General features: G+C 44.7%; 1 protein-coding gene across 3 annotated transcripts in view; it reads left to right on the forward strand.

Annotated features, from left to right (window-relative positions):
• The window catches only part of LOC138733824 (unconventional myosin-Vb-like), a 177,955-nt gene that overhangs the window by 124,423 nt on the left and 25,625 nt on the right, over positions 1 to 27,907 (forward strand). For 2 of the 3 annotated variants that reach the window (XM_069881309.1, XM_069881308.1), the window contains exons 21-28: positions 681 to 920; positions 11,159 to 11,398; positions 17,593 to 17,677; positions 18,943 to 19,091; positions 20,630 to 20,749; positions 21,864 to 22,001; positions 24,981 to 25,043; positions 27,156 to 27,395. In XM_069881309.1, coding sequence (XP_069737410.1) covers positions 681 to 920; positions 11,159 to 11,398; positions 17,593 to 17,677; positions 18,943 to 19,091; positions 20,630 to 20,749; positions 21,864 to 22,001; positions 24,981 to 25,043; positions 27,156 to 27,395 — 1,275 coding nt within the window. Of the gene's footprint in view, positions 1 to 680; positions 921 to 11,158; positions 11,399 to 17,592; positions 17,678 to 18,942; positions 19,092 to 20,629; positions 20,750 to 21,863; positions 22,002 to 24,980; positions 25,044 to 27,155; positions 27,408 to 27,907 lie in introns of all 3 variants that reach the window. The other variant, XM_069881306.1, reaches the window with a different exon arrangement.

Here is a 27,907-nt window from a genome sequence, read left to right on the forward strand (position 1 = left end):
ATCCTGTAGATCTGAGTACTATTCCGAGGTGGTCCACAGTCTCACTTGAGCCCTAAGGGAGGACTGAATGTGTCCTGCCTGCCTCATTTAGAATCATACAATAATTAAGGTTGGAAAAGACCTCTAAGATCATTCAGTCCAACCATCAGCCCAACACCACTGTGCCTGCTAAATCATGTTGCATCTGCATGTTTTTTGAATACCTCCAGTGACTCCACTTCCCTGGGCAGCCTCTTCTAATGTTTCATCGCTCTTTTGGTAAAGAAATTCTTCCTAATATCTGATCTAAACCTCCTCTGGCGCAACTTGAGGCCATTTCCTCTCATCCTACCACTGGTTACTTGGGAGAAGAGACCAACACCCACCTCGCTACAACCTCCTTTCAGGCAGTTGTAGAGAACGATAAAGTGTTGATAAGTTGAGTGCAGTGACTGGAGAACTCACCCAGGAGAGAGGATTGTCATACCCCTTCCCACCCATGTAGAAGGATGTAAAATAACAGCCTCTGTCTTCAGCCATCACCCCCTGCACCTACCAGAACACTCCTGTTTGGAGGAGAAGCCACTTCAAAGGCAGAATGGGAAGTGTTGAGTGCTGTGTTGCAGCCAAGCCAGGGCTGCTGCTGCCTTTAGAGGTGACTTTTCCCCCTTGATTGTCCCATTTCTGCCCATGTTTTGTAGATCCTTGCAGAGCACAAAGCCACCATCCTCCAGAAGTACGCATCTGGCTGGCTGGCCCGCACTCGCTTCCGTCGGGTCAGGGGTGCCACCATCGTGCTCCAGTGCTACTACCGGCGCATGAAGGCCAGGCAGCAGCTGAAGGCACTGAAGATTGAGGCCCGCTCAGCACAGCACTTGAAGAAACTCAACATTGGCATGGAGAACAAGGTTGTCCAGCTTCAAAGGAAGATTGATGAGCAGGTACGTCTTGAGCTGTGCTGGAACAACTATAGTCCTGTTTCTGCTTTGTCTCTCTTCTATTGTCCATCCTGGGAAGGACTTTATCTTCCTTCAATGTCTGGGAAGGATGTTGTGGTGGTGACAGCCTTCTGCTACTGCTGTGAGGGTGGGATACCACCATGGAAGGGCAGATCTTGGGTTTCCATCTTGCTGCCTGGAGTGCTTGCAGCAAAAGCTGCATTGCGGTTGTTGTGAGAATTGCCCAGATGGAGTCAGAGGAGGAAGATAAAATGGTAGTTTTGAAAGCTGTTCCTTGAAAACCCAAGGCAGCTCCATGTGAGATCCCTGTGTCAGAGGCTTTGGGCTGGATTGTTCCATTATGCTTTCTGCTTTGCAAGCACTGAAGATGTCAAGCATTTGCCGCACACAGTCTGTTTTACTGAACTGTATGTCTCTTTAATCACATCACCTGGCTGGTAAACAGCAAATCAGGTAGATACTTTGCAAGATAGTTTGAGTGTGACTGTGTTACTGGATATAGCATCTGTGTAGAAGTAATGTAAGTGATAGGCTCCTGTGTGGATGGCTTGGTGGTCTTACTGTAACAACATGATCACAGAGAGGTCTTTGTCTAATGCCACTTCTTGTTAATGAGCTACAGAATAATAGTTTGATGACAGGGTTAGGAGGAGGGTTTTCTCACCTAACATGAGTGTGCACGTGACTCTGATAAAACTGCTGCACTGGTACAAGTTGCCCAGAGCAGTGGTGGCCGCCCCATCCCTGGAGGTGTTCAAGGCCAGGTTGGATGGGGCTTGGAGCAACCTGATCCAGTGGGAGGTGGAAGTGGAAGAGCTTTAAGGTCCCTTCCAACCCAAACCATTCTATGATTCTGTACTCTGTTGCTTGTTATGATGTACAAGGACTTCGTGGATGAGTATAAGATATGCTGAGTAGGGTCCAGCTGTGTCCACTACTATTAATGGAGAAATTAATATCCACCTATATCCTTAAAATGCCCTTTTACAGGCAAAAGGAACAGTCTCTGCAAGACACCTACCTGATTGTAGTACCAGTTATTAGTAATTGCAGTTTATCATTCTATTTGGGATGTGCCAGTGACCCTTATACACCACATGCAGTTTCCTTGCAGCCTTAAATCTCTTCAATCCCTATATGATACAAGAGGTCCTGTGATGAAGAAGATGAGAAATGACTGCGCTGGCTCAGATACTACAGAGTCAAGACACTGTTGGCCGGTTTCATTGTTGTATTAATTGGCTTCAAACCCCGCACCACAGTAGAGTCTGACTTTTCAATCATGGTGTTTCATTTTAAAATACCTGCTTGCATACTTAGATTTTGCAGACAGTAGCTGAGGAATAGAAAGCCTTAGGAAAAAGGTTTTCTATATATTTATATATCAGAAAACTGTTTGATATGACTGCCCTGCAATTGGAGAATATTTAGTGGATTTAATTAGAATGAGTCATTTCAGGTCCATGTATTTGGGCTGAACTGGTGCAATAAGCGTGAATGTCTGCATCAGGTCTGCTGGGCTGCTGGACTTGGTGGTGAACCAAGAGTATTACATTTATTTATTTTCCCCAATTTCTTGTCATTTACTGCTAGGAAATTGTTAGAGTGGAACAATAAAGGAAAAACAATATTTGGTTGATGTTGGCTTTCCTGTCCTGGGTTATGAATCAAAGAATCACAGAATGGTTTGGGCTGGAAGGGACCTTTACAGGTCATCCAGTCCAACCTAGCTGCAGAAGCAGGGACAACTCCCACTGGATCAGGTTGCTCCAAGCCCCATCCAGCCTGTCCTTGAACACCTCCAGGGATGGGGCAGCCACCCCTGCTCTGGGCAATCTGAGCCAGGGCCTCCCCACACTCAGTGTAAAAAATTTCTTCCTTATATCCAGCCTAAATCTGCCCTGTCTTAGTTTAAAACCATTCTCCCTTGTCCTATTCATGCATTCCCTGATAAAGAGTCCCTTCCCAGCTTTCCTGTAGGCAGTGAAATCAGCAGAAAGGTCTGCTTTAGGGAAGGAGGCATGGAGAGCTTTTAAGTTGGCAGAAATAATGGATTGTGCTCATCTTGATCTCCCTCAGTCTCTGTGCAAACCGTTTTGAAGGAGCTAGTTTGCTTTCCATGTAACTTTTGCAGGAAAGAATTCCTGCTCTGTATTACTGCAGAAGCATGTCCAGTGAGCTAATTTTAACCATCCTTTCGAGACAGGTTTCCCTGGGATGCTTTGGATGTGCTAATGAGCACTGTTCCAGTGGACTTTTCTTTTCAGTGCACTGGACTTTTTCTGGCAGCAGTGAGTTTGTTGCATCAAATTTTCCCTGTAGTTTCTCGATTTCAGTCCTTGCTAATCTATAAAAACAGTCTTTTAAAATGCTAATTAAATTTATTAGGAAAAACAAATTGCAGGCAACCTAGAAAGCTGCAGCTGTATGGCTTTCTGACTAACTGCAGAAGAAAATGTTTCTAGTGGGATGTCCCTGCCCGTGGCATCAGGGTTGGAACTAGATGATCTTTAAGTCCCTTCCAAGCCAAACTATTCTATGATTCTGTGATTCTATTTCTGCTACTTTAGTTCATGCATGAATAGAGAGATGCAATACTCCATGTGCCTCTGAGGAAGAAGTCATCTTTCTTTGAAAACACTAAAGCCTACTATTGCATGTCAGCCTCAGTTCAAACACTCTAGCATCCATAACTTGGCCTATTTAATTTAGTTTCTAAGTCAGGCAAAGGATTTTTTACACACAGAAGAAAGCTATACATCTGTTTTGCTGTGAAATACCCACACTGGACCACTTTTCCACTTTTTTCTATATGCATTGGACCACTTTCTTCTTTTTTTAATTTTTTTTTCTTTTCAGTTAAGTGAGGGTTTTTTATCATAGAATCATTTGGTTGGAAAAAACCTTTGAGATCATCGAGTCCAACCCTACCTGTCCACTGCTAAACCAGATCCCTGAGCATCTCTTCTCTCTCTCCCTCTCCCTCTAATTCTTCATCTTTTAAATCCTTCCAGGGATGGTGACTCCACCACCTCCCTGGGCAGCCTCTTCCAGTGCTTCACCACTCTTTCAGTGAAGAAGTTTTTCCTGATATCCAGTCTAAACCTCCCCTGGTGCAACTTGAGGCCATTTCCTCTCATCCTGTCCCCTGTCACTTGGGAGAAGAGACCAGCACCCACCTCACCACAACCTCCTTTCAGGCAGTTGTAGAGAGCAATGAGCTCTCCCCTCAGCCTCCTCTTCTCCAGGCTAAAAAACCCCAGCTCCCTCAGCTGCTCTTTGTAAAACTTATGCTCCAGACCTTTCACCTGTTTCGTTGCCCTTCATTATGTTATAGCTGCCTGAAACACTTCTAAGGCTGTTGCCTAATTTAGTGTTATATGTTCATGCAGCCAATGTTTAGTCTCATAGTGAGATCCTTATGCTGTCTCTGCAAGTGGCACTATCTCTGTGAGCATTTAGTGCAAATATATCTAGTTTGGGTAAAAGCAAGTGATGAAGTTGATGCCTTTGCCTTTGGTAGCAAAATAAACCCCGGACTGGAGCCTGGGGTCTTGAGACCAGGGCCGAAGCAGCTCTGCTACTCTGCTGGATAATGATTTAAAATAAAGTAAGTTCAAGTTTAACGAGGTTTGTTGAGCAATTGCAGCAGCAACCAGCTGTTTCGGTGCAAGACAGTAAATGCTCTCTCATGTTTTTGGTAGCTAACAAGAAGAAAAAGTATTCCTGTGCATTTAGCTTAGATCTGTATTGAAACCTCAGTTGGCTGGTGTGGAAAATCATATACATGAACCTTGGGACACAGTGCCGTGAAATGTGTGTCCGAGAATGAGGAGAGACTGTGGCTTCCCTTTACTGGTGTGAACTGGAGCGATATTGCTGTTCTCTGTAGATGTATCTCTTTGGAAATGGCTTTGCTCATGCAGAAATAATTCCTTATTACCACACGAAGACTGAATTTTGATGTTCACTAATATTTCACTACAAGAAAGCAAAGGAAAATATGTTAGTCCTTCATTCACTTGTTTATCTGGTTGACATGTGTCTTAATCTTGCTTTGAAGTGCTGAGGCTGCAGCAAGAGAGGGATGCTTTGGGAGGTCACCTCGTAGGGGCCCAAAAGGATGTTCAGAGCAATGGTAGAAGAAACAATCCTATGATCCAATTTGGGAATCTGAAAGAGACTAATCTGGAGCACGAGTCGGGATTTCAGTATCCACCAACTCACTGTTCTTTTATACAGGGGCCTGCCTGGTCTGGCAGAACCTATGTAGACCTAGAAGATAAAATTCCATGTTTTCATGGGTGGAATTTTTTTTTTCGGTTTCCCAGGCTATCTAGTTCTTTGAAAACTCGGTTGTACAGGAGCTAATTGTAGCCTTTGACTCTGTTATAGATCATACTTTTTTTTTTGCATGGATTTTTTTTTTATTGCTTGCTTGACTCTGATAAAGGCCTTAGAGGAATAAGTTGCATCTCAGGACCTGTGACTTTGCACCTCTATTGGATATCATGACCTTGTATAACAGGATTTCCCTAATCCATTGACTTTTTTAAATGATACATTTTTGGTTTTTAAGACTTTTTCTTTTTGGCTTCTTCACCTCAAGTTTTTCTTAGCCTGAACTAAACTTTTCTTAGCTTCATGAACTAAAAACTTCTGGATGGAAGCAGCATTTTCTCATGAGCTGGTGAGGCTCTTCTAGTGACTAAAGCTCTGAGCAATGGCAAAAGGCTAAATTGTGGATTACCAGGACAGTCATCTGCTCTAGACAACAGCCTCTTGCCTAATATTTTACAGAAAAAAACAGGGAAGACCAAAATTGATATATGTGATCCTCAAGTGAAATTTTGACCCAAGTCCCATTTAAGAAAGCAAAGCCTCTCAGGTCCTTTGTACAGGGAATGGCATGAGCTCAGAACGTTAAGGCTATGTTGAAGGCTTTCAAAAAGGAAACTTTAAAAAAACAGACAACATTTTTAATTTCAAAATGGTTCTTTGCTGTGGGAATGTATGCTGGTCTAACAATGTGGCCTTATCAGGTTGTTAGGGAGAAGTTTGGAATATATCAAGGTTGAGAAGCAGCTACAGCATGAGAACAAGAAGGCAGTCTACGTGCAAGATTACTTATACAAAAACTACTAGGGGAAACTTTGGGCTTTAGCCAAGCATTACGTAAACATTAGACAAGATAGCAGAAAAGTACAAAAGGCTTGCTTGCTTGTTAATAAACGACTTGATTGGCAAAGTCTGTGAAAGATAACAAAAAATCCTTCTATAAATATAAATATATAATAAAAGGAGGACTAGGGAGACCATACAGACCCTATTGGATGCAGAAGGAACAACAGTGACAGGGGATGAGGAAAAGGCTGAGGTACTTAATGCCTTCTTTGCCTCAGTCTTTAATTGTAAGGAGGGTCGTTCCGTCTGTGTACAAACCCAGGAGCTAGAGGAGCAGAATGAGGCTCCCGTGATCCAAGAGGAGGTGGTCAGAGCCTTGCTAGCCCAACTAGACACCCACAAGTCTATGGGGCCGGATGGGATTCACCCTAGGGTATTGAAGGAGCTGGCGGATGTGCTGGCCAAACCCCTTTCCATCATCTTCCAACAGTCCTGGAAGACTGGGGAAGTCCCACTGGACTGGAGGCTGATGTTGTGCCCATCTAAAAGAAGGGTTGCAGGGAGGACCCAGAAAACTACAGGCCTATCAGTCTGACCTCAGTGCCAGGGAAAGTCATGGAGCAGGTGATCTTGAGTGCTATCATGAAGCACATGCAAGAGAACCGGGTGATCAGGCCCAGTCAACATGGGTTCACAAAAGGCAGGTCTTGCCAAACTAACCTGATCGCTTTCTATGACAAAGTGACTCAGCTGCTGGACGAGGGAAAGGCTGTGGATGTGGTCTTCCTGGACTTCAGTAAAGCCTTTGACACAGTTTCTCACAGCATTCTGCTTGAGAAACTGTCAGCCTCTGGCCTGGACAGGCGCACACTCTCCTGGGTGGAAAACTGGTTGGATGACCGGGCCCAGAGAGTGGTGGTAAATGGTGTGAAATCCAGCTGGAGGCCAGTGACAAGTGGGGTTCCCCAGGGCTCAGTGCTGGGTCCAGCCCTGTTCAATGTCTTTATCAATGACCTGGATGAAGGCATCGAGTGCACCCTTAGCAAGTTTGCGGACGACACTAAGCTGGGTGGAAGTGTTGATCTACTGGAGGGTAGGGAGGCTCCAAAGGGATCTGAACAGGCTGGACTGTTGGACTGAGACCAATGGCATGAGGTTTAACAAGGCCAAATGCCGGGTCCTGCACTTGGGGCACAACAACCCTATGCAGTGCTACAGACTGGGAGAAGTCTGTCTAGAAAGCTGCCTGGAGGAGAGGGACCTGGGTGTGTTGGTTGACAGCCGACTGAACATGAGCCAGCAGTGTGCCCAGGTGGCCAAGAAGGCCAATGGCATCTTGGCCTGTATGAGAAACGGCGTGACCAGCAGGTTGAGGGAGGTTATTCTTCCTCTGTACTCGGCACTGGTGAGACCGCTCCTCGAATACTGTGTTGATTTCTGGGCCCCTCACCATAAGAAGGATGTTGAGGCTCTGGAGCGAGTCCAGAGAAGAGCAACAAAGCTGGTGAAGGGGCTGGAGAACAGGTCTTACGAGGAGCGGCTGAGAGAGCTGGGGTTGTTTAGCCTGGAGAAGAGGAGGCTGAGGAGAGACCTCATTGCTCTCTATAACTACCTGAAAGGAGGTTGTAGAGAGGAGGGTGCTGGCCTCTTCTCCCAAGTGATGGGGGACAGGACAAGAGGGAATGGCCTCAAGCTCCACCAGGGGAGATTTAGGCTGGACATTAGGAAAAACTTCTTCACTCACAGAAAGGGTCATTGGGCACTGGCAGAGGCTGCCCAGGGAGGGAGGGGTTGATTCACCTTCCCTGGAGGTGTTTAAGGCACGGGTGGACGAGGTGCTAAGGGGCATGGTTTAGTGTTTGATAGGAATAGTTGGACTCGATGACCTGGTGGGTCTCTTCCAACCTGGTTATTCTATGATTCTATGATTCTATGACTTGATTTCCAACCATATTGATTTTCTGTGATCTTGTCCGGGGTACCTGCACGGGTTCAGTCTCCCGCAAATGGTGACCAGCGACGTGATAGGAGCACCATGGTAGGTCAGCAGTGTGGAGCTACACTCTCCAAATTGGAGATCAACAAGGCAGGTGGAAGGGCTGCAGTAGTATTTAATAATAATAAGAAGAAGAAGAAGAAGAGGAGGGCCGTCGAGATTGGGAGGCCGGCGGCATGCGCACTTGAGGTGAGCAGCCATGGGAATCATGGTATCTGCGGACTAAAAGTCAGTCCATGACTTCTTGATGGAGTTTGTGACTTGACAGGGTGTGAAATTGAGCACAGAATCACTGTCCCAACTTTTAATATGGGGACGGCGCAAGGACTTTTTTGTGCGTCCTAGTAATGTTTTCAATTTGACTGTTTGGGAATCCCTGAGAAGAGATTTATGGCAGTCAATTACCATGGGAGATTCCAAAGCGTTTGAGGTTGCACGAACTTGGGGGACTGTTGAAGGGATGTTAGAACCTATGACGGCAGGGGCGATGGCAGAGGCAGCTGTTGCTCGGATGTTGCAGGTGGCAGCTGAGGCAGATATGCGGGAAACTGAAAGCAATATTCCTGCAGTGGATCTTTCTCTGCCTCTGGCTTTGCTGGTGGGAGCTAAAGAAATTTTTGGAGGACCGAATTCAACCACTATCCCTCTGGCAGAGAAGGACAGTGATATTCCACGTTCAGAGACTGGTGCAGGGCCATCAGCGACTGCCGATAATCCCTTTGATCCAGGGCCAGGCCCCTGAGAGAACTTTGATTTATTTTCATCAGCAGAGGTGCAGTGACCCTAAACAGCTACAAACTTTCCCTGGGATTTGTTCGCGGGAGGCCGGAGACTCGAAAACCTGTAGAGAAAGTACTAGCTTCTCCTCTACCACCGCGGGGGGGGGGTGCTGCTGCCGCCTCAAAACCCAGGCAGCTTTGGCATTACAGAAGGGACTGTTAACAGATATGATAAGAAATTAATTGATTAAACAATGTTGGTAGCAGTTCAAGAATCAAGACAGCTTAAATAATGCAGTTTTACAACAAGTGCGGCTTTTGGTTTATCAAACACTTTTAAAGATACTGAATGTTGGAAAGTTGAAACAGGCATGACCCGTATGTGGTATTTACAGACAGATTGAAGGATGCGCTTGACAAGCAGGTAGACAACCGAGCAGTTACAGAAGCCTTAATTTTGCAATCAGTGATCAAAAATCCTAATGACAAATGTAGAAAGATATGGTGCGGTCTGAAAAATCCTACAACAACAGCTGGGATCATTTACCTATCAAGCACAGCTGATGGCTGCTGCCCTGACTGTAATCTAGGACAGAAAGACGTTCCGTTATAGACATGGCAAGGAGAAACATTTTAAAAGAGACTGCCACATGCAATGCCAGGATAGAGGGCCTAAATCTGCCCTTGGTGTGGAATGGGTAAACATTTTGCCAGTTGGTGTAGATCAAAATGGGATAAGAACGGGACAGTATTGTTGGAAAACCAGGAGCAAAGCATGGTTCGGAGGCGCGTACTGACACAGATGCCTCCATGGCAGCAGCAGCTCTCACCTCAGAGCAAGATCCAGAGGCAGCACCAAGATGGATGTGATCACCACCATCACAGTAGTGCTGCAATCGTCTGCACTTCACACAATACCAGGGAATGTAAAAGGACCATTGCAGGGTGACTTTACTGCCTTGTAATTAGAATGATTATCAATAATTCGGTTGGGAATCTTTGTTTTACCTGGGGTCATAGATGCAGGCTTTACTGGAATAATTCAAGCAAGGGTATGGATGCTGTCTCCACTAGTGTTATGAACACCATTACCACTAGTATTAATACCAAAGGATAGCCGGATAGTGTATTTAATTTCATTCAAAGCAGCTGTGTTCCAAGATGACTCTATAGAGCGTGGCTCACAAGGTTTTGAGTCCACAAGAATCCCTGAAATACATTTGGTTTAGTCCCTACAAGCTCAGCATCTTATGTTGAAGTGCACATTAAGGTTTTTTTTTAAAAAAGGGGGAAAGTCAGAACATCTTAAAATGGCTGTAGTGTAACCCTTAGTTGTGCACGTTCCACTAATCTTGTGGGGGAAAGATGTGTTAAATGCAATGGGAATAGGCATTGGAACTATGAACAAGTGAAAAATTGGGTGCATTGCAAAATTTAGTGGAGGAGCAAATAGATCAAGGGCATATAGTCCCATTTAATAGTCCTTGGAACACACCTGTATTTGTGATAAAAAAAGAAATCTGGAAAATGGCATTTATTACATGACTTTTCTAGACAAGCTACAGGAGGCATGAAATAAGCAGGCAGGCAATATCGCCGCTAGAGAAGTCTCCCACACTTTGTTCTCATGGTAATCTACCTAATATTAGAAAAGCTACTTAGTTGGCTCTTTGCTCAAGTTCTTGGTCTGTTGTGAATTCATTGTTGTTATTTCTGGGGCTGGCTAATAACTGTGGTGTTTTATTAGTCACAATGTATGTCCCATCAACTTTGATTTGAACCACAAAAATCAAAGCAACTGAATTTTCAGGTCTCAAAACTTGAGAGCAAATAACTGCTAAGTGCTTTAAAAGTGAAAATCTGAGCAAATAAAAAGACTATTGATCCGGCACATGACCTAAAGGTGGAGTTTAGGGAGCTCTTTGGGCTCAAAGCTGCAATTATGTTACAGTGCATTTTCACCCCAGGTTCCTGCCAGCACAGGAATCAGGAATAAATGGATAAACTCCAAGCTAAATATTACAGATGAGAGAAAATTGCAAACCAGTTGCATTAAGCAACATTGCTCGGAAGCTGTAATAAAAGTGTAGGGGTTTTAGTTTGGTTGCCGTGCTATTAAGCATTGTTTGCCTTTTCTTCAAGTTTAACTTTTATTTAACAAATGCTTGTGCAATGGTTACCAAAATATTATTGAGCTTTTGTCATGGTTTTGAAATTTTTAGCTTTATGAGCTTCATTAACATATGCAAGGAATTTTTGTTATCGGAAGTTTGTTGCCCACTATGCTCGAGGATTTTTGACAGTTACTTTTGTAGTTCATTGATGCATGTATTGATCTTACTTATGCTCTTATTTTCTTCTCTTCGGGATGTTGGCTGCAGAACAAGGAATACAAACTTCTGAATGAGCAGCTCTCTGTGCTCACGTCTGCCCACTCCTCCGAGGTGGAAAAGCTGAAGAAGGAACTGGTGCAATATCAGCAAAGCCACCAGGGTGAAGGTAACCAGCTTGTCAGCTTGCAAGAAGAGATGGAACGCCTCCAGCTGGAGCTTGAAAAAGCTCGTGGTGAGAGAAAGGTCATGGAAGACAGCCATGTTAGGGAGAAAGACCTACTGAGAAAGGTATGTGTTATTTGTCACATCTCATGTTGTGTAGGTGATCATGCTGGTGAAAGCTCGATCTTCGTAAGTATGAAGGGCAAGGACTTAATTTCTGTTCTTTAATTAAAATTTCTTTATTTTGTCAGTAAATTCCCCTAGAATTTACCTTTCAACCATGTCATGGGGCAGGAAGGGCAGGGGACATCCCTGCAGGAACAGTGACTGCTTCATGTCAGGAGGATGCCCCATGGCAATGCTTTTTGCACTGCCAACCTTGAAGAAACTCCCCAAATCCAGACTTGTCTGAAATAAGGGCGCTTAATAATCACAACTGCGGCAGAGCTTCATGAATATACAGTGATTCCTCACAGCATGTAATGGAAAATGCTAGAGAAGGTTTTTGTGGATGCTGTAAATATTAGGAAGACATCCTTCCTCAGCCCAGCCTGGTATGGAGCATCAGGGGTTGGTTTCTGCCATACAGTTTGTGGCTATTGCATTAGTCTTAGTGGCTCCTGGTGTAGGTACATGCAGAGCATGACCTGTGTGGGGACCAGCTCGTCCCTCCCAAGCAGAGGCACTGCTCAGACACCAGCAAGGCTGGTTGTTACAACCCTTTATAGGGTTTGGAGCTGCCCAGAGAAGTTGTGGCTGCCCCATCCCTGGAGATGTTCAAGGCCAGGTTGGATGGGGCTTGGAGCCCCTGATCCAGTGGGAGGTGTCCCTGCCCACGGCAGGGGGGTGGGGCTGGATGGGTTTTGAGGTCCCTTCCAACCCAAACCATTCTGTGATTCTGTTAAATGGAATGAACTTTTTTATTTTTCCTCCCTCATGAGACCTAAGTTATCTGGATTTCCTGAGATGAAGGTGGCTCGGTGTTTCCACCGTTGTACAAAAAGTGTTCTAGTGGGAGAAAGAGGCTTCAGAGTGTAGAGGCTATTTGCAAATAGTAAAAATTGACCTTTGACCTTCAATTTCTTTGCTGGTCAGCTTCATTCTGAATAACCTTCACACTCATTCTCATAACCTAAGGAACTAAGGTGCAGGTTCAGTTCCCTGCTGCAAGTGCTTGTGACTGCTCAGGTTAAATCCATGTTCTTTTTTCTTGTGCACCAACAATTGAAGCAATTTCTTTGATCCTGCTGTTGAAAGGAACTTAGGGCTTTTCTACTCAATCCGATGCATAGAAAAAGCTGGTTTGCAGCTTTTACTCTAGAACAGCACTTTTTGTGTGATAACCTGAAGATGACTTGCTTTTGGACATTGAAAAAAAAAAGAGATCTGGGACTAGCTGTGTTTTTATTGTGGTAGAAGAATGCCCAGTTGGGGCTCTTTTGGGACACTTGGCTCAGCAGCACCTGCCCTGGCGCACCTCCCTTGGTGGGAAGAATCACAGAAACATAGAATGGTTTTGGTTGGAAAAGCCATTAAAGCCCATCCAGTTCCACCCCCTGCCATGGGACAGGGACACCTCCCACTGGATCAGGGGCTCCAAGCCCCATCCAACCTGTCCTTGAACACCTCCAGGGATGGGGCAGCCACCCCTGCTCTGGGCAACCTGGGACAGGGCCTCCCCACCCTAACAGGAAAACATTTCTTCCTAAGATCTAATCAGGAAGAAATATTAATAATCATAATCTTCATCATCCCTGGGATGGTGGGTTTGGATGAGTAGCTGTGGGGACTGTGTGGTCAGGAGTGCTTAGTCTGAACAACTAGCACAGCTGAAATGCATTTTTGTGTGTGCTTCTCAAAAAGCATTCAGGCTGTGTGTGTTGTCTCTTGGCCAGCCCAAGGGCTGTCAGAAAAGCGGTTACTCCACTCTCTGTGCATGGATTGCACGCACACAGGGATTCACAGAGTCAGTGATTTTCTTTTCTCCAACACCGAACAAGAAGATCTTTTTTGGCATAGGGTGCAGTTCATTAGCTGGCTGCAGCACAGGCTTTTAGAGCCTGAAAGAGTGCTTTATTTTGAAGGTGATGCAGCTGGGGAAAGGCTGCTTCTCTTTGTTCTTGATTGCAAATCCCCTTTGAGCACTCAGAAGAAAGGTTGATTTAAGGACCATAGAAATGCTTTTAAAAAGCATGAAAACAAAGCAAAAGCTTTCCCTTATTGTAGAAGGGCCTACAGCAGAGTAAATACTGTGCGCTTTACTGTGACAATAAATGGTTTAATTATAAAACGTTTCTACTCAGCAGTGCAGGCTCACATTTCTGACATTAGCTTTCAAGTGTTCAATTCCTGGTCAGTGGGAAAATGCAGAAGACCTGCTTCCTTCCTGGAAACATTCAATTAGCCAAAAATCACTTTACAAGAAAATTTACGGTAGAGATTTCTGAGTAGTTCTAATAACTACCAAAAGCACAAGGAATGTCATGAAAATGAACTCTGGTGGGAGAAGTGCTTTTCCCCTTCAGTAGCAAGCTTGCACCATGGCTGTGGTGGGATATCCTCACTCTGGAGATGGTACCTGAAGTCATCAGACACTTCTGAGTGTCACTTAGGCAACAGCCTTAATTTTACTGATGTGAGCTGGGACTGCAGCTTCTGCAAATCCATATTAAATGTGATTTTGATATTGAAAATGTCCTTTAACCTCTTCCTTACAGCTTTCCTCTCTGACTCCTTAATTTTAGAATAGCCCTTCTTATTCCATTCCATGATAAAGTTTAAAACATCAGATCTAGGTGAATACCAACAGCTTTTGGCAGAACATAATCTTCTCTCTTGGTGAGCTATGATGATTCAATACCTGCCTGGGAATTTTATTAGTAAAGTAGCAAATGCCATCATTGTCTCCTCATAAGATTAGGGGAGGGTTAGAACAAAATGTCACAAGCAGGTGGTTCCAGTACAGGCACTTAAATAAGATCTGAAGACATCACGAGTGCTCACTGCTGAACATCCTTCAAAGCAGGTGCTGTTGTGTTTGAAGCACCTTCAAAGACCTGTTTTCTATAGAACGATGAGCATGAGGTACAAAAGGTACCAGTGTAGGCAACAGAGATCATACTGCTTGGCCACTGTGTAACCCACTCTGCCTGCTCCTGGTGAAGGGGCTGGAGAACAAGCCTTATGAGGAGCAGCTGATGGACCTGGGGCTGTTTAGCCTGGAGAAGAGAAGGCTGAGAGGAGACCTCATCACTCTCTGCAGCTCCCTGAAAGGAGGTTGTGGAGAGATGGATGTTGCTCTTCTCCCAAGTGACACGATGAAAGGAAATGGCCTCAAGTTGTGCAAGGGGAGGTTCAGATTGGATATTAGGAAGAAATTCTTCACAATGAGAGTGGTGAGATGCTGGCAGAGGCTGCCCAGGGAAGTGATTGAGTCACCATCCCTGGAGGTGTTCCAGGCCAGGTTGGATGGGGCTTGGAGCAACCTGATCCAGTGGCACAGGCTTTAATGTCCCTTCCAGTCCTAGATGGATGATATTTAAGGTCCCTTCCAACCTAAACCATTACATGATTCTGTGATTCTATTTATAAAGATGCAGGAGATTTAGTCTCATGCAGGCAGCTGGAGTAAATGAATGAATTGGAGAGTGAGGGGTAGTGGGATCTTCTAGTTTCTCTATACTGCTTCATTCATGACTTAAAGTAAAATATTCTTTATGATCTTACCCTCATCATTAGTACGTGCCTGGCATACACAGTATTTGATAAAATACCTTGATTTGAGCATGCATGGAAAACTGAAGCCGGTGCTGGGAATGCATACCATTTGCCATATGGCATATATGGGCTGCCTATAAATTTTATCTTGTGGTGACAGCAAAATTATTTCTCTTGGGCACCAAAAACTTTTACTATGGTGTGTACAGTGTTGTTTGTTTTGGCATCTTGAGATCCTTCTGCTGTGTGCAGCTGTTTTCTAAGCCATGGCTACAGGTTGTGATGGGGCAGGCGTGGGGAATGACATTATGCTAGAATGACATCTCAGTTTGTTCTCCTACTTGACAGCAGCAGAATCATCCTGCTTAACCATAGCAGCATATTTCATTTGATAATGTGATGTTTTTGTATTTTGAAAGAACGCTGTTGAATACATTAGAATTCCTGAGGATAAAAAAAGTTACAGGATAGGCTGCTGTCAGTGTCAACCCAGCCTTGTTATTGTGACAAATGGACTTGCATCCTAATATTTTTAATAAAGAGGTAGGTAAAAAGAAAACCAATTATTTTTCAGCATTTGGTTTCTGTTTTCATTAATTTTTAGTGTTAATAGCTGTATATCCTGGAGCCTACAGGGAAGCTGTGGAGGGACTCGTGATCAGGGATGGGATGAGGGGGAATTGATTTAAGCTGAAAGAGAGGATATTGAGATGAAATCTTAGGAAGAAATGTTTTCCTATGAGGATGGGGAGGCAGTAGCATGAGTTATCCCGAGAACTGGTGGCTGCCCCATCCCTGGAGATGTTCAAGGCCAGGTTGGATGGGGCTTGGAGCCCCTGATCCAGTGGGAGGTGTCCCTGCCCTTGGCAGGGGGTGGAACTGGATGGGCTTTAAGATCCCTTCCAACTCAAACCATTCTATGTTTCTATGATTCTGTATGCTTCTGTTGTAGTACCAAAGGCCCTGATACACACTGTGCATCACTGCTCTAAAGGTTCTGCAGTAGTGTAAAGCATTAGAGTGGCTGTAATCTTATCACATGAAGTAACACACATGAAGTTAAAAAAGCCTGAGCTATTTAATACTGGTACTCACATTCACACAGACCACACAGAATCACTGGGTTGGAAAAGACCTCTTGGATCATTGAGTCCAACCATTCCTATCAAACACTAAACCATGCACCTCAGTACCTCATCCACCCATCTTCTGAACACCTCCAGGGAAGGTGACTCAACCCCTCCCTCCCTGGGCAGCCTCTGCCAGTGCCCAATGACCCTTTCTGAGAAAAATTTATTTTCTGATGTCCAACCTGAACCTCCCCTGGCACAGCTTGAGGCCATTCCCTCTCATCCTGTCCCCTGTCACTTGGGAGAAGAGGCCAGCACCCTCCTCTCTACAACCTCCTTTCAGGTAGTTGTAGAGAGCAATGAGGTGTCCCCTCAACCTCCTCTTCTCCAGGCTAAACAACCCCAGGTCCCTCAGCCACTCCTCGTAAGACTTGTTCTCCAGCCCCTTCAACAGCTTCATTGCTCTTCTCTGGACTTGCTCCAGAGCCTCAACATCCTTCTTGTGGTGAGGGGCCCAGAAGTGAACACAGGATTCAAGGAGCGGTCTCACCAGTGCCGAGTACAGAGGGAGAATAACCTCCCTCAACCTGCTGGTCACACCGTTTCTGATCCAATCCAAGATGCCATTGGCCTTCTTGGCTACCTGGGCACACTGCTGGCTCATGTTCAGTCGGCTGTCAACCAACACCCCCAGCTCCCTCTCCTTCAGGCAGCTTTGTAGCCAGATCTCTCCTAGTCTGTAGCACTGCATAGGGTTGTTGTGCCCCAAGTGCAGGACCCGGCATTTGGCCTTGTTAAACCTCCTGCCATTGGTCTCAGTCCAACAGTCCAGCCTGTTCAGATCCCTTTGGAGCCTCCCTACCCTCCAGTAGATCAACACTTCCACCCAGCTTAGTGTCATCCTCAAACTTGCTAAGGGTGCACTCGATGCCTTCATCCAGGTCATTGATAAAGACATTGAACAGGGCTGGACCCAGCACTGAGCCCTGGGGACAGCACTTGGAACTGGCCTCCAGCTGGAGTTAACTCAATTTCCCACCACTCTCTGGGCCCGGCCAGGCAACCAGTTTTCCACCCACTGTGTCCATCCTAACCACTTAAGAGCTGCATTGCCTGAAACAATCAGCAGATGTTTTTTTTAACTCAGCAGCTGTCAGCGCTGTGACTTGAAGATGGCAATGAAGCCCATTGAGATGTGGAAATAAACTTCCAATTTTATCAACTGAACACTTGTAGGAGTTTAACTCCTGCAGATCGTGGTTGCCAAGTCCTGCTGCTGAGTATTTTGTAAGATTCTGCTGAAAACATTAATTTAAGGGAGAAATGCACTCAGGAAAAGCAAAGTTGTGTTAGTACAGTTCTCCTCTGCTTCAACTAATACAGAGAAGGTAACTGGAAAAGCACAAGAGGACAGATCTTTTAAACAGCAAAGAAAGCTCAAACAAAGCTCGCTGTCTCCAGCCAGGTGAAATGTAATCTCTCTGCAGAGGCTGTGACCTGCACCCAGCAGTAATTCTTTCCCTTCTTTCATAGCGCATATCCGACTTGGAAGAAGAAAATGCCCTCCTGAAGCAGGAAAAAGAGGAGCTCAAGAGCAGGATCCTGTGTCAGTCTGAAGGTAAGAAAAAAAATGGTCGTAGCATCATAATGCCTCCACTAAACAAGGAGCTTAACTGTCCTTCCTTAAAACTTGTTTTTCATGTGTACTTTTCTTGCTTAGGAAGGTGCTAATCTTCATGCAACCCTTTCCTGGTGTCTTTTGTCACTGTTTTGTTGTGCAAGTAGTTCTGTATGCGCTGTCCTGCTGGTGGATGGTAAGACAGAGGCTAGTTTAATTGGTGAAATGTGGAACAAAGTACCTAGAATGGCTTTTTAGTTCAGTTATGTTGCAGCATTTACTGTGGGTGTTGTGGGAGGTAGTGAGGCTGTATAAGTGGAGGGCAGAGTATAACCACATCACAAGACTGGGGAATAAAGGATCCAAGGAACGGCACAGTTAACGATGTTGAGCTGTGACACAGGATTTCTCTAATGTGACAGGAGTTTGTGAGTGTTTTTAAAGCAGAGACTTAGATGGTGAGATGTACAGAGAGGAAAGCAATCTGGGAAAATCCCAAGCCACAAAAGAAACTCTCATGTGTGCATTGAGCTTTTTTATTTTTTAATGATCCTTTTCAGATTTGATTTTTTTTGCAGGACTTATAAAAAGCATCACGCATCGTTCTGTGGATGTATCTATCGCTGCTCTGTGGTACTTCTGAAGTACTTCTCTTGCTCCCAATCTGATGCAAAATAAAGAAATGAAAATAACATATTAAAAGGAATTTGCTGCAAATATTTCTTAATCTTTCATGGAATGCTTTGGGAGCATTGAAGCTTGGGGAAACCAAGTGGAAGGGGTTTATTTGGTGTTCATCTATTTAAAAGGATACATGGACTATATTTGCCTGGTTTATCAGGAAAAGAGAGGACAAGATTTGCTTCCATAAAGGACTTTTTAGCAAAAAAAATTGCTTTTCTTAAGCATGGGTGCATTTCCATACTGTGCTGGTGTTTTCTTAAGTGGGTTTATGGCTGGCCCATGGGAGCTGGAACAGATGAGCTTATCATAATAGATGTGATAGTTTGCAGGTGCTAGAGAGTTTTCTTTAACTGGAATGGGAGAGGAGTGTGCTGTCTGAGCAGAACAACTCAAGCTGTGCCACATGGTGAGGAGACAGATATAGATTATAATAGTCTCTAAATATTAGAGAGTGCTTGCATGTATTCTCAAGCTTCTTGGCAGAGAGCATTTTTTGAATTAGTCATTGTTATTGCACATATTTACAGGAAGTTCATTTTGAAAATGAAGACCATAATTTCTTTTGTTTTCTTATGTTCAAGATGAATTTGCAGGAAACACATTTGAGGAAAATATCCAGATGAAGAAAGAGCTGGAAGAAGAGAGATCTCGTTATCAGAACCTAGTAAAAGAGTATTCGGGGCTGGAGCAGAGATATGACAACTTGCAGGATGAAATGACTGTTATAAAGGTAACAAAACTGAAATTATCCCTGTTCTCGTGTGTTCTGGATCTGATATCGGTGGCTGGATAACGTGACTCGCTCATCCTCAAAACACTTAATAGAACTGCACATTGTGCAGTTTGTGCTTGATTTTTCTAAGACTGAACTTCTGAAGCCAAACCGTATGTGTACCCCAAGAGAAGAACCTGATCTTTCACACTTCTCCATTAACTGCATAGAGATATCTGTGAATCTCAGGGGAAAAACGGTTCATGCTTCTTGTTTTGCTTTTTGTTTCAGTGATGTTCATAGGTTGGTGCTGGATTAAAAAACAACCAAAGAAACTCCAGCAACAGGGCTTCAGAATTCCAAAAGCCAAAGTTTTTAGGTCCGTCTTTGCTACAGCGTCAGAAGAACTGCTGCAAATTGGATAATAATTAGAGGGATGCTGGATTAAGTGGGAGGTTGAACATTCAAAAGAAGCCCCAGAGAGTGCTGTGAACAGCATAATCTTGAGCTCAGATCTGCATGCTTCTACTTTCCAGGCATCTGTTTACATGAAAAGCCTTTAATTCATGTGGAATCTGTATCACTTCACATTATAAACTGTTGCCTTCTGTTATTATGAATGTTATGGTAGGGCATGAGAACTAGAAAATGGAATTCCCTGTAAGGTGACATGTAAGCCTTTTGTAAAGGTTACCTTCAAATATAGACACATATTTCATAGAATCATAAAATCATAGAATAACCAGGTTGGAAGAGACCCGCCAGATCATCGAGTCCAACCATTCCTATCAAACACTAAACCATGCCCCTCAGCACCTCATCCACCCGTGCCTTAAACACCTCCAGGGAAGGTGACTCAACCACCTCCCTGGGCAGCCTGTTCCAGTGCCCAATGACCCTTTCTGTGAAAATTTTTTTCCTAATGTCCAGCCTGAACCTCCCCTGGCGGAGCTTGACGCCATTTCCTCTTGTCCTGTCCCCTGTCACTTGGGAGAAGAGGCCAGCACCCTCCTCTCCACAACCTCCTTTCAGGTAGTTGTAGAGAGCAATAAGGTCTCCCCTCAGCCTCCTCTTCTTCAGGCTAAACACCCCCAGCTCTCTCAGCCGCTCCTCATAAGGCCTGTTCTCCAGCCCCTTCACCAGCTTTGTTGCTCTTCTCTGGACTCTCTCCAGAGCCTCAACATCCTTCTTGTGGTGAGGGGCCCAGAAATGAACACAGGATTCGAGGAGCGGTCTCACCAGTGCTGAGTACAGAGGGAGAATAACCTCCCTGGACCTGCTGGTCACACCGTTTCTCATACAGGCCAAGATGCCATTGGCCTTCTTGGCCACCTGGGCACACTGCTGGCTCATGTTCAGTCGGCTGTCAGCCAACGCCCCCAGGTCTTTGTCCTCCAGGCAGCTTTGTAGCCAGACTTCTCCTAGTCTGTAGCACTGCACAGGGTTGTTGTGCCCCAAGCACATGACCCGGCTCTTGGCCTTTTTGCTCTAAGAAACAGCATTTTGTGAAGAGTTGTTCCCTAAACACTGAACTTCTTGGCATCGCTTCTTGGCAGCAAGCACCGGGGCACAGGAGAAGCCCATCCAACCAGAGCAGTTTGGAGTCCAATTCCAATTATCCATCTATATCACCCTCTGAGATCGGAGACACTGAGGATGTAATACAACAAGTGGAGGTACAGTAAATCGGGCAGGCTCAAGGTGGGTGAGCCCATCTCAGTGGGAATGTTTGATGTGGGTCTTGGAGCACGTAGGAGGAATGCAGGCTGGGCTATAAGGTGTGAAGGTTTAAACTGATTTTGTGCTACAGGCATACCTTGTTAATTGTGTGTAGAGGGATGGCAGGGCTGTGGTGCTGTAGTGAATGCTTGTTCATTTGTGGCGTCAGACTTAAAAAGGGCTATAAAAATAATAAAATGTTACAGTTTGGCCATACCAGCTTAAAGACTGATGGAAACTCATCAAAGTGATCAGCATTGTTAAATGTAGTTATTCCTAGCATGATGGCAATAACTCTATAGCAATCCTTCTCTGCAAGTGTACCGGTATCCTAGCCCCAAGCGTTTTCATTCCAATGTGCCTTCATGGATGCATCTTCACGGATGCTTTGCTGGCCGGGACAGCCCCTGTAATCAACAGCCTCTTAATGCAGAAAAGAGCAGCATAAATTATTCCCTGTCTATCAAGAATCACACAGAGAAGGGAAATGTGGGCTTTGCTTACATTTGCTAGAATAGGCTGCTTTTTAAACTCCATTTTCATGACTCAAGAGTATGTGTGGATGGTGGATGTTCTGAGGATCTATCGCCTCACTGGCAGGACTGTGCTGTGTGTTTCACATGGCATGCCTGCAGAAACCCTCACTTCCCTTTGCTGGTTGATGTTTTACATTGCCTTAATGTTTCTGAACTGCTCTGAGAGCATTTTCTGAAGTCGAAACAATCAGAAATATTCCAGGTGAAGCCAATTAAAAAACAAATATTAAATACTTCTCTAGAAGGGACTCAGTAGGGCATTTTAATGTTCATAGCCATGTCTCCAAAGGGCACGCTTGTCTATTTGGCTGTTAAACAATCAAAGATTTATTAGAATGAGTCACTTTTTTATGGACATTAAGAATAGATGCTTTAAGTGTTTGGTGTTTGAAAGTACACATCTTTCTTGTGATGTTCCCATTACCTGCTGTAGCTGGGGTTGGTGCTTATGTGCAGTCAGGACATAGCTAGCACTGTGCATGATATAAAACTTGACTGAGGTCTTCCCCTCTTTTTCCGCTCTCCTGTTCTCCAGGAGGTTGGGATGGAGAAAGCCACCATGGACATGACCCTCTTCCTAAAGCTGCAGAAGCGAGTGAGGGAGCTAGAGCAGGAGAGGAGTAAGCTGCAAACCCAGCTGGAGAAAAAGGAGCAGGAGAGAAAGAAATCCCACGTGAGAGATGCGTTTTCATTGATACTAATATTTTATGTTGATAACTGGCTTTCATTGAATTCCTGAGGACACGCAATGTAAGAATTGAGGTCTGAGTGACAAGTTCAAGATAAGAGGCAGCAAATTCAGCTGGGATGTGGATAGAAGCATTTTTGGCAGCTAAGGATAGCTGAACAGAACCGATTTTATATATATATATATTTATATACATAAGCTGATTATAACAGATTTAGGACAGTATCTTAAGCATCTTGAAAGCAATGAAATGTAGAATCAATTTAGAAGTGTTTCATACTGCCTGAATTGATGCAGTTTCCTTCTTTTCTGAGAAATTTGAAGCATGGACTGAGTTTTTTTTTTGCAAAGGTCAGAACGAGGAAGGGAAACATGAGTACTTGGAGGATTGCAGAGGGACAGGATGCCAGAGCCTTATGGACACAGATACTACCTTTTGGCTGGATCCAGCCTAGAGGTGTATCAGTGGTTGGTAGCCATGACGAGAGAGGCCCTGGTACCCCATATCTCCACATGTCTTTCATTTGATTTGGGTATTCCAGCTACATGTATGCTGGGCTACATCAAAGGAAGTGTCACCAGCAGAGTGAGGAAGGAGACTCTGTCCCTCTGCTCTCATGAGACCTCACCTGTAGTCCTGTGTGCGGCTCTGGAGTCCTCAGCACAGTAAGGATATGAATCTGTGAGAGTGAGTCCAGAGAAGACCATGAAGATGATCCGAGGGCTGGAGCATCTCTACTCTGAGGACAGGCTGAGAGAGTTGGGGTTGTTCTGCCCAGAGAAGAGAAAGCTCCTGGGAGACCTTAGAGAAGCTTCCAGTAGAGAAAGGGGCTCCAGGAAAGCTGGGGAGGGGCTCTCAATCAGGGAGTGCAGGGATAGGAGGAGGGGACCAGTCTGAAGCTGCAAGAAGGGAGATTGAAATGAGATCTTAGGAAGAAATGTTTTCCTATGAGGGTGTGGAGGCCCTGGTCCAGGCCAGAGCAGTGGTGGCTGCCCCATCCCTGGAGGTGTTCAAGGCCAGGTTGGATGGGGCTTGGAGCCCCTGATCCAGTGGGAGGTGTCCCAGCCCACGGCAGCTAGTGGAACTGGATGGGCTTTAAGGTCTCTTCCAACCCAAACCATTCTATGACTTTATGATTTGGTTACAGTCCTGCCTTCCCCTCATCCAGCACCGCATGGCGTGACATGATAAGCACTTCACAGACCACTCAGTCAAACTTAGGCCCTTAGTGTGGTATTGTTCTAATCTGTGTATGGTTTCATTTTTTTCCCCCAGAAATAATCATATAGGAATGTAGTTTGAAAAATGGTATGGTAAAACCATAGCATGACAGCTGTTAGAAGAATGAGTTCTTCCTTTCTATTGCAGGGCAGGGTTATTCCTTTGATAGTCTTTCTTACTTGTGAAAAAAATCTTCCCGCTGTTTGAATTTTTTTGCTTGGAAGTAATTTAACAAAAAAGAATGAAGTGAAAAAATCAAGATTACTGGCAGCAATAGTTACAATAGCAATTTGAGAGACCAGAGTCCATCCAGACTGGCAACTGGAACCTGAACATACAGCTCTCCAACCACCAGTGAGCTGCTGTTCAGCATGGGGAGCTTTTAAAATCATTTGTCTTCTATACATTTTATGCTACCATCTGTAACTGAGGCTTTGTGGCTTGTTCAGAAGCCAGATGATGGGGTTGGAGATGCTGAATGCCATGAAACCACAGTGCTATGGGCATGGTGTCATGGAATGGTTTGGATTGGAAGGGCCCTTAAAGCCCATCCAGTTCCACCCCCTTCCATGGGACAGGGACACCTCCCACTGGATCAGGGGCTCCAAGCCCCATCCAACCTGACCTTCAACACCTCCAGGGATGGGGCAGACACCCGTGCTCTGGGCAACCTGGGCCAGGGCCTCCCCACCCTCATCATGAAGAATTTCTTCCTAATATGTGATCTATATCTTCCCCCTTCCGTGAAGCAGTAAAGATGCTCTTACATAAAAGGGTGAGCAGATGCCATCACTCTTGGTTTCCTAATTGAAATTTCCAGGGCTGCTCTTGCTTTGTTTGGGAATTATTTAATTTACTTGTCTCCAATGTGAGATCTGTGTATCTGTTGACAAATGCAAGAGATTCAACAGAATTGTCAGTAGTAATTATTTACTTGCTTCACTAGATATTCTTGCTTATCATTGCTGCGATTGAGAGACAGGACGAGACTTGAAACGAGCAAGAATGTCAATTTATTGTGTTCTTAAGACATATTTATACTAGTTACAAGAAGCGTGTTTCAAACTGATTGGTCCTTACACTAAACTAGGCGATCACAGATTGGTTAATACAAAGAAGCCTTTTTCAAACATTTACTTCCTTCAGCAACAACAATAGTTCCTCTTATCAAGGTAACTGTTTCGCAACCACGGACACCTGTGCTCATCCTCACGTAGCCAGTACTCTTTTGTTCCTTCTAAACAAAAGCCTTATCTCACTCCTCCCAAGGCCTGCGGCGACTAATTCCAGCAGGTCCAGCACATCCTCCTTTATCAACTGGTCCCTGCTGGGGGTCTTCCTGAAGCTAGCCAAATCCTGTCCTACATATCATCTCTGGCAATTTGCAGGAAATAAATGAAATAGGAAACTCCCCGAGCCTCTCACCCTTGCTATAGATGCAGATTAAAAACCTGCCTCCCAACCACTATGATGAAGGTTGTTCCCTAATGACTGTCATTATTTGAAAGCTGCAGTGAGCCACAGTTGTCAAGATTAATGAGAGATTAAAACATTTTCTCCTGAAATGGCCCCTGCCTCACTATGTTTTGCTAGTGCTCCGTCTAATGGCAATTAATAACATTATTATGGTCGAGCTGGCTGGCAGGGCTGGCTGCTGATGGAGGCATGCCTAGCTGTCCTGTGCCATGTGCTAGTTGCTCTGGCTGCTTTTGCATATTGATTTATCTCTTTAATCCACACAGGTAACTGAAATGAAGACTGAAATGACTTCAGACCACGAAGATTTTGCATACAACAGTCTGAAGGTGAGTGAGGAGCTCCTGCTTAGGACTGCAGCCTATTGCGTGGCTCTAACAGCCCAAACAAATTGTCTGAACATGGTGATAACCCAAAACCTCCTGTTACTGGCACTGACTTTTAGAAATGATAGTTGGAAAGCTGTAGCTCTCCATGAGTGCCTGGGGTGGCAAATAACAGAAATCACAGAACAGCTATTTGTGTAGAAATCCAGTTAATCGTTTTCTTTTTACCCCTCTGTCTCTGAGCATGATCAGAAAAGAGTGCAAAGTGAGTTGATGCTTTTTCCACATGATGAGAAGAGTTAAACCCAGTTTGGTACAGATTTTCCCACGCACACTTTTCGAACTGTTGTTTTAAAAAACAGTTACAGAAAAGCTAATGTCTCACATGCTCCCTCTACTGAGCTGTGGTTAACGTGGACATGGAGGAATTACTGTATCTGATGACAGATGGTATAAAGTACCTGAATATTCTAGTTAATGATGGTGTTTGTTCAGCTAGAAGTATGTCCAAATGCCAGATCAGCTATTCTGTTCACACCTCTGCTGTGATAAGGCATGCTATTTATAATTTGTAAGGATTAATAATTTTAACACCCATTTCCTATGGAAATGAGATTTACACAGCTGTGCTAGCTACACAGTATGTAAACTGTATAAATTACCACCATCCCCACCCCTCCAGCCATTTCTGGATTTGTTAGCTCTCATTAGCCAAAACTGGTAATGAAGCAGATATCCCATAGATTAGTGGGATTGTGCAAAAAATCTGTGGAAAGAGTGAGGGAAGCACCTGGAGCTCAGTGGAGAAAGAGCTTGCACTATTGTAGACACTAGAGAATCCACATGGATGAGGGTCAGTCCCTAGGAAAGAGCTGGCCCCAAATCAGTCAGCCACCAGGCTCTGTCAGCTCGCTTGCAGATGTCTCCGTTTTTACCATGCAGTACATGGATATGGTTCACATTGGGTTTCTTCAGCATTGTCTGAGGGGCCTGGGTGCATGGGAACAAGAGAGAGCACTCCACCACTGCCTCTTCCAATGCTTCATCATTCTTTCAGTAAAGAAAGGTTTTCTAATATTGAATCTAAACCTCCCCTGGCACAACTTGAGGCCATTTCCTCTCATCCTATTGTTTGTTACTTGGGAGAAGAGACCAACACTCACCTTGCTACAACCTCCTTTCAGGTTGTTTTAGAGGTCAATATGGTCTCCCTTCAGCCTTCTTTTCTCCAGGCTAAACAATCCCATGTTCCCTCAGCTGCTCCTCATAACCTTTGTGCTCCAGCCCCTTCCCCAGCTCTGTTCCCTTCTCTGGATGCGCTCCAGCCCCTCAATGCCCTTCTTTGAGTGAAGGGCCCCAAACCAAACCCAGGATTCAAGGTATAACTGCTTGCTTCATGATTAAGGCTGTCTTAGCTGCCAGAGTTTTATTCTTCTGTCTTCTACTGTCATGCAAAAGCAAATAAGCCCTTTAGTTGTCTTGGTGAACACAATGATGTTCATGCATTGTTATTCAGGAGAAGCAGCTTGTACGATATTGCCCTTGCCTGTCAGATGCCAGCAGCTGACAAGACATTAGGATGAGAAAATCCTCCAACTGCATATAGTGCAACGTGATGGGGGAATTACAAAACGCATGAAAAAGAAGCTGCAGTGGGAATTCACACAGCCATAGCTCACCTAATGGCACATCTGCTGTGATGAAGGGTCGTGTAAATTTGCATCTTGCAGCTTGTCTAAAGAATATGAAAGGTGATCTAAACATTATCCGGTTTGTGGTGATATCTTGATTGAAAAGGAAAAGATGTGGAGGAGTAACAGACGTGTTTGGATTTTCTAATTGGTTGCTTTTGTGCGTAAAAATAGTTTCAACAAATGAAAAATCTCCCCTGTGTCACCCAGTAATGTTGTTATTCAATAACAACGGGCTACTGATTACAGCAAAAATATTTTCTGAGCCACACATGCCTGGACAGGCAGCAAAATCCAGATGCTGACATGAATTGCTCATTCAGGTGTGATCATTGACAACTGAGTTACCTAGAGGCACCTCAGAAAAAGATGAGGCAGTGCAAGAAAGTTTATCTGATCTGGTTAATGGCTTGGTATTTTCCAGAGGCAAGAGCTGGAGTTGGAGAACAAGAAGCTGAAAAATGAACTTAATGAGCTGAGGAAGGCTATTGCAGACCAAGCAACCCAGAACAACTCATCCAACGATATTCAGGACAGTTACAACCTCCTACTGAATCAACTGAAATCAGCAAATGAGGAACTGGAAGTGCGGAAGGAAGAGGTGCTAGTCCTGAGGACACAGATTATGAATGCAGCCCAGCAAAAACAGTCTGGGAAGGACATGGTAATTGAGAGGGTAATGGATTTCCTTTTCCTGTTCTGTTGCTGGAAATTCACTGATTGCCTGAGTCATGCCTTTTCTGCTTTGGTAAGCTCTGGGTGGCAGGACGGCATGGGGAAGCTATAGGAGGTTCTTTAGGATTATAGGAGGTTCTACCTATGGATAAGATATAGTCTATGACATCATTTCAGACAGCCCAGGACTGTATGTCCCATGGTGGTCTGTACTGCTGTAGTGTGCTTGACCTCATACCTGATAAGGTCTATCCAGGCCACACCAAGGAGCAACCATGTCCTGGGCTGCATCCAAAGCAGTGTGACCAGGAGGGCAAGGGAGAGTATTCTGCCCCTTTATTCTGCTCTGGTGAGAACCCACCTGGGGTCCTGCATTCACTTCTGGAGTCTGCAGCACAAGAAAGACATGGATCTGTTACAGTGAGTCCAGAGGAGGCCATGAAGATGATCTGAGGGCTGGAGCACCTCTGCTATGAGGACAGGCTGAGAGAGTTGAGGTTC

The sequence above is a fragment of the Phaenicophaeus curvirostris genome (genome assembly GCF_032191515.1).
Source record: "Phaenicophaeus curvirostris isolate KB17595 chromosome W unlocalized genomic scaffold, BPBGC_Pcur_1.0 scaffold_35, whole genome shotgun sequence".
Taxonomy (NCBI): domain Eukaryota; kingdom Metazoa; phylum Chordata; class Aves; order Cuculiformes; family Cuculidae; genus Phaenicophaeus; species Phaenicophaeus curvirostris.